This window comes from Eptatretus burgeri, chromosome 7 (assembly GCF_056783735.1).
Source record: "Eptatretus burgeri isolate ZD-2024b chromosome 7, Ebu_testis_v1, whole genome shotgun sequence".
Taxonomy (NCBI): Eukaryota; Metazoa; Chordata; class Myxini; order Myxiniformes; family Myxinidae; genus Eptatretus; species Eptatretus burgeri.
This window is the reverse complement of record NC_140967.1, coordinates 90,605,022-90,620,806: the sequence shown is the minus strand read 5'-3', so window position 1 is coordinate 90,620,806 and position 15,785 is coordinate 90,605,022. Positions and strand designations below refer to the sequence as shown.

At 44.6% G+C, this 15,785-nt stretch overlaps 1 protein-coding gene across 12 annotated transcripts in view; it reads left to right on the top strand.

Moving 5' to 3' along the window:
- The window catches only part of PMEPA1 (prostate transmembrane protein, androgen induced 1), a 282,083-nt gene that overhangs the window by 3,465 nt on the left and 262,833 nt on the right, over positions 1–15,785 (top strand). For 9 of the 12 annotated variants that reach the window (XR_015060363.1, XM_085889552.1, XM_085889550.1 and 6 more), the window contains exons 2-10: positions 2,354–2,450; positions 5,201–5,344; positions 8,631–8,657; positions 8,777–8,911; positions 13,551–13,714; positions 13,906–13,970; positions 14,087–14,171; positions 14,499–14,602; positions 15,113–15,250. Coding sequence is in view for 11 of the 12 variants with exons in the window: in XM_085889552.1 (XP_085745678.1) it covers positions 2,401–2,450; positions 5,201–5,344; positions 8,631–8,657; positions 8,777–8,911; positions 13,551–13,714; positions 13,906–13,970; positions 14,087–14,171; positions 14,499–14,602; positions 15,113–15,250 (912 nt within the window). In the remaining variant the exon portion in view is untranslated. The remainder of the gene's footprint in view (positions 1–2,353; positions 2,451–5,200; positions 5,345–8,630; positions 8,658–8,776; positions 8,912–13,550; positions 13,715–13,905; positions 13,971–14,086; positions 14,172–14,498; positions 14,603–15,112; positions 15,251–15,785) is intronic. The other 3 variants (XM_085889549.1, XM_085889548.1, XM_085889546.1) reach the window with 3 other exon arrangements.

Here is a 15,785-nt window from a genome sequence, read left to right as displayed (position 1 = left end):
GTCACAAGGTGGGTCATCTGAAGCGTGTGTGCCGAGGGGCGTTGGCCACCGTTAAGGTCAGGGACGGCGATGTGCGAGGCGACCTTAGCGACCCGGGGCGAAACCGGCAGCCGTTGATGGGCCTGTTTTCAATTTTGCCCTGCGGCGGCGTGCTGGGTGACGGTGGAAGTCGTAGTGAACACGCCGATCACGTTTCAGGTTGATACGGGAGCGGCGGTGTCGATCATCGGCGAACAGACCGCACGTAGACTCAACGACCTGAAGCTTATCAGGTCCGACCTCACACTGTTCACGTACACCCGCGAGAAGATAACGCCAGTCGGGACGGCAGACGTGTCTGTGCGGTACCAAGGCCAGGTCGCCGCGCTTCCGTTGTATGTCGTGCGGGTGAGGGGTCCGTCTCTCCTCGGCCGAGACTGGCTGACCCGCATCATGCTAGACTGGGCCGCCGTTCACCTTGTGCAACCCGTGCCGAGCCGATGGGAGGATCAGTTGGAGAAGATTCTGCAAAGACATCAAGGTTTGTTTTGCGACGACCTTGGGAAACTCAAGGGCATGGAGGCAAAGCTCTCCCTGAAGGAGGGGGTGGTTCCTCATTTTTGTAAACCACGACCGGTGCCGTATGCCCTGCGGGACAAGGTCAAGGGTGAACTGGATAGGCTGGAGGCCTGTGGAGTGATCGCACGGGTGTCGTACTCAAATTGGGCCACCCTGGTCGTCATGGTGCTGAAACGGAATGGAGACATCTGATTGTGCGGGGACTTCAAGTCCACGGTTAACCCAGGGCTCAGCGTGGAGCAATATCCACTGCCGTCAATCGATGAGATATATGCACGATTGGCGGGGAGTCAATACTTCACGAAGCTTGATCTGCGTGATGCATATTTTCACCTGCCGATGGATCCCGGGAGTAGCGACCTTTTGACAATCAACACATGTCAAGAGCTCTCTCTATATACCCGACTCTGTTTTGGAATTGCTTCGGCCCCGGCCTTGTGGCAGAAAGCCATGGATCAGGTTTGCATTGGCCTGCCCGCTCAAACCTACCTGGACGATGTGCTCATTGCGGGGAAAACAGCGGACGAGCATCTTGCGAACATTGCCCAAGTGCTGACGAAGCTAGAAGCGTGTGACCTGCACTTGAACAGAGACAAGTGCGCGTTCATCAAGCACGTTTGGAATACCTCGGGCACATCATCACGCCGGAGGGGCTGTTAAAAGGCCCTCGGTAGGTGGAGGCGATTCAGCACATGCCACCGCCTCGCGACAAGACGCAGCTGTGCTCGTTCATTGGTATGGCCCAGTATTACCAGAGGTTCGTGCGCGGGCTCAGCTCACAGCTTGCGCCGTTAACGCGGTTGCTCAGGAAGGACGAGTGCTGGGCCTGGGGGCCTGCACACCAGGCGGCGTTCGACCGCGTCAAGCGGCTGCTCACAGAGAATACAGTCCTCGTGCACTACGAGCCTGCGCGTCCGCTCTTATTGGCATGCGACAGCTCTGCATATGGCATCGGGGCAGTGCTCTCCCACAGGATGGACAATGGTTCCCAACGGCCTGTTTGTTTTGCATCCCAGACCCTGTCTGCAGCAGAGCGGCAATATGCCCAGATTGAGCGCGAGGCTCTCAGCCTCGTCTGGGGTGTGCGGAGGTTTCATCAATACCTGCTGGGGCGGCATTTCACTTTGCAGACTGATCACAAACCACTTCCTCCTTCAGGGAGATCTACCTTCAACGCCGGCATTTTAGCCTTTCGCGTCGCGTGCATCGGAGCTGTCGTTGGTCCAACAGTGCGTTATGTGGGGAATGAGGGCGGTGATTCCACCGAAGTTCAGGCAGCGGTATTTGGAAGAACTGCATGTCAGTCACCTTGGCGTCCTGAAGACCAAGAGTCTTCCTCGTTGCCTGTTGTGGTGGCTGGGGTTGGACAAATACATCGAGCAGTTGGTTAAGCGTTGCACCACGTGTCAAACAGATGCTGATAACAGATTTTGCGGGGCCGGTTAATGGCAAAATGTTTTTGATTGTGATCGATGCATTCTCTAAATGGCCGGAGGCTGTAGTAATGCAGCATACATCAGCAAACATTACAGAAGAAAAACTGCGGACGATCTTTGCTAATAAAGGGTTACCCGAGGTTCTGGTCTCTGATAACGGTCTGCAGTTCATCACAGGTGTATTTGATGAGTTTATGCGTCAAAATGGTATTCGACATCTAAGGTCCGCACCGTATCATCCTGCAATGAATGGACGGGCGGAGTCGTTTGTTAAAATGTTGAAACGGGCTTTGCGCAGGGGGGGAGGGGGATGTTGCACCTGTGCAGACGGTGGTCGATGTCTTTTTGCTCCAATACAGGAACGCGATTCATCCTGTCACCGGCGATTCTCCTGCCATTCATCTCTATGGACGGGCATTGTGGTCCAGGCTGGATTTGCTGCGACCTGGAGGGTCGGTGAGTGGGGCGGTGTCGTGCCCTACGCTGCTGCGCGGTTTTGATGTGGGACAGCGGGTAATGGTGCGCGATTATTTCCACGGGTCCAAATGGGTGCCGGCTGTGGTCTCTGTGGTACTGGGGCCGGCGAAGGCGAATTGCATGGTGCGGACTGATGGTGGGGAGGTGTGGAAGCGGCACATGGACCAGATGCATGATCGCTGTTTAGCGTCACCCCCCACCCCCCTGTGCCGAGCGATGTGGGACCCCCACCTGTAAATCGCCGTGGCCAGACGTTTTATCGCCAGGGCCGGACGTGCCGACGCCCGCGAGGTGTTCACCTGATTCAGTCCTGCCCGAGGACGACGAGCAAGCTTGTCGGCCGGGGGCGGTTGTTGTTGCGGATGGGGCGAGTCCGGTGAGGGTGTCACCTCGACCAAGCGGGAGGCGTCTGAGCCTGGGCCGTCTGGCGTCGCTGCCCGTCCGAGGCGGGTCAGGAGACGGCCGCGGTACTTGGAGGATTTTGATTGTTGATTGGTTTCGTTTGGTCATGTTATAATTGTCATTTCATCATTTGAATTGTCATTTTACGAGGGGAGGAGTGTGCTGTATCATGTGATTGCATTTTTATATATCATGACTCGCCCGCTCGGGGTGGCAGTGATGTACATTCGGACGCGCAATAAAGCGGAGTTACTGCTACACTCTCGCCCTCCATGTTCCGCTGCACCTCAGACATCACAGTGAGATTTGTCAGGATTGAGAAACTTCTTCCAAGCGTTTGACTAGCTCGTGATTCTATCAAAGTCTGAAGACTGAGGGATGTTATGGCACAGGGTGGAGTCATCAGCAATTGTAAGCTGAATACGATTTTCCAGGGGATCAGAGAGATTGTTGTTGATGATGATGAGGAATATGGCAGGGCCCAGAACAATCCATGGGGCACTCCAACCTTGACAATGAGAGGAGATTAGGATCCCATTGAGAGCCATGCATTTGCTGCGACTGTCGAGGAAGTTGGAAAGCCATGTGTGGAGATGTCCTTGGATACCTTAGGCAGAGTTTGCAGAGCAAGGCGGGGTGCCAGATGTATCGAATGCTCGGGATGTGTCTGGAGACGTGTCCCTGATCTCATGGCTGACATTGAGGTCCTCCAACCATCCTTGGGATACCAGAAGCACCATGTCCCGGGTCGAGTGACTGAGTCTGAATACGATCTGATGGTCTGAGATAAGGCCGTTGGAGAAAAGGAGGTACATAAATATTATATTTCCTACTAGAAACTTCTATGAGGTCATGCCTCAAGCAATTTGAAAAGGGAATGAATAAGGTACCGAGAGGGTGAAGGCATTTGGAGTGAATAGCTTGCATGCAAGTATTGTGCAGCATGATGTCAAACATCAGTCCATTCTCCTGTTGGTTCACGAAAAAATAAGTGACCACTATATTCGTTATTGATGTCTGTATGTCTGTCTGTCTGTCCCGAGCATAGTTCCGTGGGTTTTGATGCGATCCTGACAATTTTGGTGGGAGGTTTATATCATGATCTTGTTGTGTTTTCCTGAGAATGCATGTGGTGCGCTTATTATGGGCGGAGCCACACCCAAAAAACATGTGTTTTTAGGGGGTAGCCGATTACATTTTGCATCTTCTCCGAGGGAGTTTGTCAAATCTGACGGGTTTCAGTATTTGGTTAGCCCAATGGCACCTGCATAGCCCCACGGAGCTCGATTTTTATTTTTTTTTTATTTTTTATTTTTTCTTCATTTTCGTCACAAGGTCACGAACTTAGACCTGGAGGGTCTAACTTAGAAAATTTCGAATTTTGACATAAAAATCATACGACGGCCCAAACTTTGAGAGCGAGGATGACAATATTTTTTTACGCATAATCTTGAGGTCATTCCCCACCTAAAGTCTTGAAACCATTTTGCTCGATCTTGAACACCTTGCTCGTGGCACCCCCTTCAAGTTTGTTTTTACGCTGATTTCATCAAAGTATGGATAATCCGATGAGTGCGAAATGCCATATAGCCTGTATGACGTTATATCGTTCCTGGAATGTTCCAGAGGAAGTTTTGCACCAAAGGTCATAATCCTTGACCTTTGACCTTTAAAGTTCACAAAGGTCAAATTTTCAAAGTTGTGGGAATGGAACCGTTTTTTGACCTTCTTCGACGAACTAACTCCAATAAGCTATAGCACGTATCCTGTTTCCTTATTTTAATATCCACAACATTGTTTTGTGACCTTTAAAGGTTATGCAAAGGTCAAATTTTTAAAGTTGTTGAACGAAACCGGGTTTTCGACATTTTGCAGCGAATAACCTGTCACTCGTACCACATCATGTTGATCATTTTTATAACTTGGTCAAACATTATCACATTGTCTCATCCTTGACTTCTGAAACAATCTACATCGTTGAATACCGCTCGTGAACCATCGTCGTCTTCAGACTTGTGATCATCTTATTCTTTTTAATTTTTTTTCTTGTGTTCAACAATTGCCCCATCTTCTTTCACCCCAAACCCCTTCCCTTCCGAAGAAAGGAAAATTCAGACGATGTGATTTGACATTCATGTCGGTATTTTCTGTCATATTTAATTGCTGGTTCTTTCATATCCATGGGAATGCTGTCCTTTTGATGTTGCATGGGTATGGTGGATCGAATGGCTTTTTCCTCTGCCAAAATTTCCTTGTTGGATTCATTGCGCTGAGATAAAAATGAAGCGACTGCTTTCACTGCATTACATTTATTTCCTTCTCTGCAGCACTATGACGAGCCAATGGCTCTCTGTGAGCAGTGGAGTTCTCGAGGACGAAACTCTTCCAAGCTTGTTTTCTGATGACTCCATCTCTCTTGGTCTTGGGATGCCCGTAGCGACCTCCACGGAGGCAAAAGAGCCCGTAAAGAGGTGAGCCCATATTAGGCAGTACTCATCGCATTATTAATTACATTGGTTTGTAACTGGTATTTATGGCCATGACCAGCTTGCTTAAAAAAAAGAAAAGAAAGATTTAAACTTGTTACCTCTGCTACTGAAGGTGAAGGAGGTTGTGTTTTCACGTCTCTGTCTGTCTGTCTGTCTGTCTCTGTCTGTCTGTCTGTCTGTCTGTTTGTCTGTTTGTGTACAGGATATCTCAAAAAGTTGTTGACAGATCCAGATGAAATTTTGTGGGCAGGTTGGGTGTGTGACACGGACGAACTGATTCAATTTTGGTGAAGATCCGGATCTGGACATGAGAATTATTTGATTTTTTAAAGTAATTCTTCACCATTGATTGGGCCAAAAGCGGTATAGTGCTGCATAGCATGATGTTTCAAAAATGTATTGGGCCCGATATGTTCTCGTGGATCAGGCATTACGTGGTGGGGGTATGTGCTCTACTGAGTGCCCTTCTGGTTTTGTTTGATTTTAACTTGCTTTGTAGATCCAAAAAGCATGGCTGAAATGTTTACCAAAACAAAGCCGATATCAAGTGAAATCAACACCAATACCATATTTGCATTGTGGCACACGGCATTTGGGAGATCGTTTCCCCCCCTGTAGCTTGAGGAATGTTTAAGGTGGCTGGCTTAATATCTTCGGGTTCTAATAATAAAATATGCCGTTAATTAATACCACGTACGTCGACTCTGCCTGTCATCCCTCTGAGGTCGGCAAAATGAGTACCAGCTTACTGGGAAAATAAGCCATTCGAGTATCCTGCATTGGAGTGGCGACCCGTCCAGGATTGTGCACCCTCCAACCCCACACAGGGTCATCTTTCCCATTCCACTCCTTCATAAGCCTGGTGTTGGCTTAGTAGTTAGGGTGGCGGCTTGGGATCCCAGGGTCCTGAGTTCAAGCCCTGTTGGCCGCTGAATTAAATAAAACTACACCAGGAAGTTGACTCAGCCTGTCATCCTTCTGAGGTCGGCAAAATGAGCACCAGTGTACTGGTAAGGGGGACACCGCATCAGCGGCATAGCTGCATCCCAACCGATGATGCAACCAGCAGCCACAGGCTGCACTCGATGGAGAGAGACTCCTTCATTGTGTACGTAATCTGTAAATAATGACTCGCTCGTGGAATCCAAAAGTGTTGTCAAGGCAACCCGGTGTTTTCCCTAAAAGCCAGTGTCCGGTGGTTCACACGCACCAATTGAGCAGGCAAATGTTTTTCCTCTGTTAAAAAAAAACGAAAAATAAAGAAAGAAAAAAACTAATTGTTACAAAAAAAAGTTCATTTGAGGAGTGATGGATTAGGTAAAACATAAACAGAAGATGGAACAATCCATTCCTTTTCTTACCTTCACCATTTAAGGTGGGTGGAGGTTATGTTTTCACCCTTGTCTATCTCTGTCTGTCTGTATCTGTCAGTCTGTCTGTCTGTCTGTGAACAGGATATCTCAAAAAAAACTTTGGACGGATTCGGATGAAATTTGGTGGACAGGTTTGGTGTGTGACGAGGACAAAATTGTTCGATTTTCGTAAAGATCCAGATGTTAGAAGTTTTTCATTGATTCTTCACCATTGAGAGATGCGGCCAAAACAATATGTAGCAGGATACCTCAAAAGGTTGTAGACGTATTCGGAAGAAACTCGGTGGATGAGTTGGTTAGGTGACGAGAACAAGCCAATTAGGTTTTGGCGGAGGTCCGCATCCAGATCCGGCCCATCAGTGGGATACAAAATGTAAACTGTTCATCCTGGCAGTTATGCGCTTTACCGAGTGCCATTCTTATCTGTTAATGTGTTTATCTCTAGTCTTTAAAACGTTTATTGTGATCTGTAAAACAATCGTTTTAATCGCTTTGACTTCAAAAAGAGGATTGCCCGTTTTCATGTGCCTCGAGTAAGCCGTCTCATCAATTGTTTGGAATAGTGCAGCACGACTTGGTTCCATCCCGGACCTTTTATTCGGCTAATATTTTTTTTCGAATGCTGGGAAACTAGTTCCGAGTTTTGAATGGCTGAATAATCAAGTGAGCCAAACAAGTGGAGTTTGACGGATGTTTTAAAACCAAATATGAAGCTCACAAAAACGATCAGGTGAAGTGTGGATGTAGATGGTGGACCTGAATTTGAAGGTAAACCGACGGTACGTTTGTGCATTGTGCGTGTACACCATTTATTTGAAAACTATTATGACTAGAAGTCAAACCAAAATAGAAAATAACCAATTATTATTATTAAATTTTCAATTTGGTAATTTTTTCATTTGAGTAAATGTATGAACTCCATATATGTAATCGTTTCATTTCTGATGTTGGTTAATGGAGCCGGCCACAACTTTCGGAATTAAATTTTGCATCAACAGTGGGAATATAAAGTATATGGGGGTTGTGTAATGTTTTTGACCTTGACATCGTTTTTAAGTTCGTAACCCAATTCCAGAAATTTTTCCTTTTTTAAATTTTTATTTGTTATAGCCATAACTCGACTAATTTTTGTCCAGTCGGAGCGAACTTGCCCTCTCGAGATAGCCTAGAGTAAGGCGCATTTACTCTCGAGTTCCATCATGCCCCTCTGGGTTAAAGGTCAAGGTCAGATGGCAGTCTGGAAAAAATGTGTTATTTATTTATTTCTTTAATTTTAATCGCTCAATTTTGCCCATGTGGAATTTCAAAGACCTCTTGGCTTTCCAAGATGTTTTTGCATCAGAGTCGTGTATCTGCACTGAAGTTGTGCACCTGATATTTGATTAGTGTCCTTGACCAATTTTTTTTTTTTGATTGTGACATTGACAAAAATATTTTTGATCATAACTTGAATAATTTTCCTCTGATTTTCATGATGAGTTTTATGGATAGATTGTAGATGGGGATACATTTTCTTAATCTACACTCTATCCCTAAATCTTGAAGGTCAAGGTCATATGGTGGTCCGAAAAAGAATATGGCCATCATTGGATCGATGGTTTATTGAATAAAGAGGAGGCTCACCCTTGACGATCGCCTTGTGATTGCAGATATCTAGTTATACTTTGCACTTTTTGTTATCTGATAGTCAGAGTGTGTCACACACACACCTCCACTCAAAACCTCCCCCGTCCCCCAATCCCTCCCATTGGATATGCAGCATTATGTATTGTTTATGCGGCAAAAGAGAAAATACCCCTTTATTGGACCTGATTTCGATGTATCTTTTAAAACAAATTGTTTACGCATGTCAAAAATGATGTCACGCTCCAAGTTTGTCTTTCTCCACCCTGCAGGAATGTTGGGGTTGAAGGTCGTTTATTGTAAGTTTGTTATCTGCCTTCTTTGCCTCTCCCTCCTACATCTTCTTTCTTGCCTGGCTCATTCGTAATGTGACATACATTTCTTATAATCCCATCCATTCCACCCTCACCTTTTTAAGACCCAGCTTTTCACTATGGGAATCATACCTACATCTGCAGTCCGGACGTTCGACAGAGTCTGCTCACGTGCCTCAAGAAAGAGGAAAGGGCCAGCAAGATGAGGGTGGATGTGATAAACCTGTGCCACAGTCTGAGTAAGATCTGCTTTCCATTACAATTATAGTTCTATACATAATAAATTATAAATCTTTGTTGGTGGAATTGTTATTGTTCCCCTCCACTCCCTCTCTTTGGCAAATGGTGGATTTCCTTTTCGTAATTGAGAGCATTGTCTTTAAATTTTGATTATTCTTCTTTCATTAAATTGGGAAACATTCACTTGTGACCACACAAAGTGATAGACTCAGGTGAATGAATCAAAAGCCAATACAAAACTACACCGCCTTTTGCTCCAACGAAGAGTTAACGCGCGAATTGTCAGCTTCTCATTGCTTTTCACTGCTGTCAGCATACCTCGTTCAATTCCACCCCCCCTTCCCCCAACCCCAAAACCTACCTCCACTCAATTCCATACACCCAAGAAAGATCCAAACAAAGAATGAATAAATGCATTATTTGATGCTTTTTGGAGGGGGGGGAGTGAGGTGGACAGCCCCATTCAAAACCTAAAGCCATATTTTAATGATGTAATTGTAGGCAGTAGATGAAATCAACAGGATATGGGTGGGGGGGGGGGCTCTTGTCAGAGCGAGAAAACAATGTACCAGGACATAATCGAACAAAAAGAACAGCTAAAAGAGGGGTCGGGGACACCAACAGCAGGGTTGAGGGACAATATAGAGGGAGACTTGGAGAAATATGGGATGTGGGCAATGATGGGACAAAAGGGTGAACAATATGGATACAGTTGCAAACTCTCAATCAGATGTGGAAAGAAAAATTGGAAACCTGGAAAAAGGTTGGCTAAGGGAGAGTTAATCAGGGTGAAAACGTTAGTGTTTGTGGATGGGGGTTACTCTGAGATAGTGGTGATGAACAGGTGTCTTGAAGCCCGAGAGGGAACAGTGAGATTAAGGAGACTGAGGAAGTTGATCCTTCAGTCAGGAAAAAGAAGAAAGAATGAGTTGGGGTGATCATTGAGTCTGGATTTTGTGAGATTGGAGTTGCTGGCAATATTGTTTGTACCCTGACGAAACCTGGAGGGTTTGGTGGGGGGGGGGTGTTCAAATCATGTCAAGGGCAGAGGGTGCAGCACTAGAAAGGTAGAAAGGTGGTAGAAAACAGAAAGCACCGATCTACCTGCGATGTGAAAGTGATCGTCCCAGGGACTCGGCTTCATCGCAGGACATTCCAATGATTTTGAAACCTTAGTTTGTATGGCAGCAAGGTGTGAGGCAGGAGCACCAGCTCAGATGGAAATGCATTATACCACCAAACTGTGGATTAAGGCCTTGTAGGTAGATAAAAGTTCAGGTGTGCCAAAATACACCACGACAGAGGGTGCTCAGATGATGGCTGGCTTTGGAGGCCAACGTCGATGCATGGTTTACGAAAGCAAAATCATGGCTGATGGTGTGGTCCAAATGTTTGAGTGACTTAACTTTAAGAGGACTGTTGAGGAAACAGATTGTACGATTCACCAGGCAGTCTTTTCAGAGACAGAGCGAGTGTGTGAGACTTCTCGGGATTGAGAGACCTATTCCAATTGTTGAGTCAACTTGGTCTGCAGAGAGGGAAGATGGTGGAGGGATGCTACCTGCCCATCTGAAGGATGAAGAATGTTATTGCATAGGGTGGAGTCCTCAGAAAATATATAATGAAGATTTTTGAGAGGGTCAGAAATATTGTTGATGAAGATTATGAATAGGATAGGGCCCAGAACACTGCTTGGGGCATTCCAGCCTTGATATGGAGAGGAGATGAGAGGATCCCATCGAGGGCCCCATGTCAGAGAGGAAGTCAGTAAGTCATTATTGTGGAGTTGTCCTTGGATGCCACCGGCAGAGAGTTTTGCAAGGCCTGGTGCCGGATTGTATTGAACGCTCGAGATGTGACGGCCCGAGTCTTGTCTGATGTTGATAGTATCAATCCATTGTTGGGGAAGCACAAGCAGCATGTGCGAGGTAGAGTGCTGGGTCTGAATCCGAACTGATAATCTGAGATCTGTCCATTGGAGAAAAGGAAGGATTTGATATCCACTGCGATGATGGATTCCATGACCTTTTTGATGATCGGAAGGAAGCAAGCTGATATGTCTGTCTTTAATTGGATCGATCAGCTTTTACAGTGCTTTCAGAAAGTATTCACACCCTCAGCTTTTGTTTCATTTCGTTGTTCCAGCCTGAATTTTTAAAAATGGATTAAATTTAATGTTTTTGTCACCCATCCACACAAAATACCCCAAAATGACAAAGTGAAAACATGTTTTTAGAATTTTTTGCAAATTAATTAATTATGAAAAGCTGAAATATCTTGTGTCAAAAAGTATTCAACCCCCCGGTCAATTCTTTGTAGAAGCGCCTTTGGCAGCGATTACAGCTTTGAGTGTTCTTGGGTATGTCTGTATCAGCTTTGCACATCTGGATTTGGGGATCTTCTCCCATTCTTCCTTGCAGATTTTCTCAAGCTCTGTCAAGTTGGATGTGGAGCATCAGTGAACAGCAATCTTCAAGTCTTTCCACATATTCTCAATGGGATTCAAGTCTGGGCTTTGGCTGGGCTACTCAAGGACTTTCACGTTCTTGTTCTGAAGCCATTCCAGTGTTGCTTTGGCTGTATGCTTGGGGTCATTGTCCTGTTGTAACGTAAATCTTCACCACGGTTGAAGGTCCATATTCTGAGTAGTTCCATATTCTTTCCATTTCCTAATGATGGAGCTCACTGTGCTCTTGGGAACTTTCAACATTCTAGAAATTGTTTTATACCCTTCCCCAGTTCTATGCGTCCTGACAATTCTATCTCGGAGTCCTGCAGACAGTTCCTTGAATTTCATGGTGGAGTTTCTGCTCTGACATGCACTGTCAACTGTGGGACCTTGTATAGAAAGGTTTGGTTCTTTCTAAATGATGTCCAATCAATTGAATTGGCCACAGGTGGACTCCAATCAAGTTGTAGAGACATCGCAAGGATAATCAATCGAAATTGGATGCAACTGAGCTCAATTTGGAGTGTCTGAGCAAAGGGGTTGAATACTTGACAAGGGGTTGAAAAGACATTTCAGCTTTGCAAATAAATTCTAAAAAACATGTTTTCACTTTTTTATGGGGTATTTTGTGTCAATCGGTGATAAAAAAAAGAATTGATCCATTTTAAATTAACACAAAATGTGACAATAGTTGAGGGGTGTGAATACTTTCTGAAGGCACTGTTCACCATGTTTATGTAATGCTGTGATGTTGGCTGAATTCCAAACAAATGGAAGATTACCTTGGGCAAATTGTTGGGTGAACAGAGCATAAAGATGGTGTGCAAGAGCAGAAGAGCAGTTTTTTAGGCTGTCCAGGCCAGTTGCAAAATCAGTCGAGGATTGCCACCAACCTCTCCATATTCTCAGGTGATAAGGACGCAGTCCAGGAGCATTTGGCTACAACTGGGTAAGGTGAGGATGGAGACCGAGGGGTTGGGGACACGATGTGGAAGCGAACATGGAACCGACTCATTCGACCCTCTCACCAGCAGAATCTGCTGTGGTGCTAATTGAGGTGAGGAAAGGGATGGAGGGGATCATACTCCAGATAATTGGTCAGCAAAGTTTGTCGGCACATCGTCCAGACGGTAGAATTTACCATTGGTAGAAATCTGGATGGGAATGTTCACAGATTGAGTCAGGTCCATGGAGTCACACAAGTCATTTGCTGCAGTGCCATCAGCCATGGCTGGTGAGAGAGATATCAACACCCAATAAATTGGAAAGGTGATTGTTGAAAGCACTACATATGAGGAAGAGAGAGTTGGTCCATGTTGGCTGAGAGATATAAATATAGAGATATGGAGATGTTCGTTGAGTTGGCCATGTTATATTCTTTAAATTGCTTCTGAGCTGTTGCATTTATTCATTAAAACAAAATAAGGTAATTTAAAAAAAATAGGATGCAATGTAAAGCTCTTTGCTGACTTGTACTACAATCTTTAAAAAAAAAATTATTTACTTGTTGTGCTTGTGGTCAGCCTGTGCTCTAAAAACCCTAATGAAGTCAATGTGCTGGCATCAATCCATGTTGTATTGTTGTGGCCTGGGACAGAATGCTCTATGCTTCTAATCTGGAATCTTCCAGATAAGTTGTTCTGGAATCTTCCAGCCGCATTACATGGGCATGGATTTGTAGTACATGATAAGAGATTCAAATAACATAATAACAGACTGGAAAGCAATGTTTGCTTGGAATGCAACGTTGCACTGATCATCAAATCGATTTGAGCTGATCACCAAACAGGCCAGCTAAAGCCGATTTGGTGATTGGCGTAACATTGCATTCCAAGCAAACATTGACTTCTATTATTTGATTTGAATCTCTTATCATTGTGTCTTGGTGGATGAATCATAATTTTTCATCAATATATTAGTTGTACATTATAGGCCAATCTGGACGCAATCTGTTACCTTCCAAGGTACTTCCACAACTGCACTTTCACACCTATGCAAATGGAGTTGCTAAAAAAAGGGACATGTGCTGAAATAGATTAACCATCCATAACCATCTGGTTAGAAGCATAATGAATGCAAAACGTTTCTCTTCACATGCAATGCTTCGATGTTCACCGACAGTCCGACAGCTCGACTGCAGTGCAAATTTGAACTCTTGAGTAGAGATTGCCACTATGTTGGGTTGGCAGGTCTTTGGCCTACATCCCACACCGTTCACCTTTTGCTCCTGTGGGCACCAATGGAGACGAAGAACGAAAATGTGAAGGAGAAAATTCTGCGATGGAGCACAACACGCTTTCTAATGTCCTCGAGGAGAGTTCACTTGGAATTCTATCGCTGAGTAATATCGATGGTAAGAGTTGTCTTTAGGGCCCACACTGAATAATACCTGTGCATTTACCTGGAGTGACCGAATTTCGCATAGTGCATGCATTGATCTCATAATGTTACTCTTACTGTTGTGACCTTCAAAAGTACATTTGGAATCGTTATTCGTTCTCTTAAAGCCAATCCTTGCTGTATTTGTTTTCTTTCAATTTGCAGATTTTATGTATGATCTGGTCCCACTCCAAAGCAAGGAATGCCGTGATGCAAACGGTGTGCACCTGGTAATGCCAGATAACCATTTTCTCACTGTACTTGTAGGGCACAATGAAGTTCTTGTAATATCTCATCGATTGATTTTATAAAAGCTTTGCACGCGTGTTTTGCGCCCCTTCCACAGGCTCCGCCACACGTCCGTCCAGATTTTTTGGGTCTGCACCATGAAGGAAGTGAGTCTGTGCCTGAAGGTCTTCGTAAACTACCCGGTGATTTTTATTTTTATTTTTTTGGCCTGCTTAGCCAGTCCGAAGAGCTTGGTTTATGAAATTGATGCTCGATCACTTCATCTTGCATCGTTTTTTTTGTTTTTTAAAAAATAATTGTGAGATCGAATGAACTGAACGTATTTCATTCACTTCCATACGTTTCTTTTTTGTTCATTTTTTTTTTTTCTGTTTACTGACAGATTAAAACTAAAAACACTTCCAAAATGTTTGAAAGTTTGAAAAGTGTTGAACTGTTGCAAATAATTAGTTTGACTATTTTTAATGTCCCCCCCCCAATTAACCTTCACCAATTTGTCTCTTTTTCAGATCTCCTTTCAGATGAAGATGATGTTAAAGAATTAGAGAAGTACAATTTCTCGTTGCCAGAGCTTCCAGGTTTTTCAAATGTTTCTGCAACCGCCAAATTTGAGGTCAGATCCTCAGAGTTGTGTTTTTTACAGTTCACTTTGATGCATTCAAACTGCGACTAAAATGTGGTCATTATTAGTCTTACTCGTGCACTTTATTACCCTCATTCAATCCCAATGGCTCTGTTTACCTGGCTGTTTAGGGAGAGGAAGAGGGTGAGAGTGACATCCGATCTTTCCAAATTGTGTTTCTCTCTCTCTTTTGTTCCCAGTCATGTCTGTCGCCAATTTTCTTTCTTGCCTTTGCATGTCTGTCACTTGCTTTCTCACCTTTCCCATGGATTAGTCGAGCTTTGCAGCTGGACAGTTTCACATTTCAAGCCTCTTGTGCAGCTTTTTAAAATACTACCACGGTAGAAAAACCCAGCAATTTTTATTGTTTTCATTGTTTTTTTTTTTTCAGCAAAACCAAGCCAAAATTGATTGAGGCATTGTCGCATTCATTCCAAAGGTCCCGGGTGTCTCTTGAGGATTTCTCGAGCCTTAACTCGCAGTTTCCTTTTACCTCGACAGGAGGAGTTCCAAAGGCCAAGCATGTGGCTTGCTGGTGGGATGCTTCGGGACCTGTCCAGGCAAGCCTCTCTTGATGACATCGAGAATTGTTCGAAATCCTCCAAAGGTCTTCTGGACCACGGTGTAATTCTGAATTCGGTAGGTTGCACAGAATGTCATTTATTTATTTATTTGCATTTATCTACATGAGCACCGTTTGAGAATATTATCCCCATTGTTACCTCCGCCACTGAACTAAGGTGGAAGAAGCTTGTTTTTACCCCTGTCTATCTGTTTGTCTGTCTGTGAGCAGCATATATCAAAAAGTTGTGGACAGATTCGGAAGAAATCTGGTGCACAGGTTGAGTGTGTGACGAGGGCGAATTTATTAGATTTTGATGAAGGTCCAGATCCGGACACTATAATTTTTTAAGTGATTCTTCACCATTGAGTGATGGGGCTAAACCGATATCTAACACGATATCTCAAAAAGTTATGGACAGATTCGGAGGAAACTTGGCAGACAGGTCGTTGTACGGCAAGGATGAATTGATTCGATTTTGGTGAGCATCCGAATCCGGATACGCAAACTTTTAGTTTTTAAAGTGATTCTTCACCATTGAGAGACGGGGCCAAAAACGATATGTAGCACATTTCAAAAGGTTGTGGATGAAATGTGCCAAAACTTGGTGGA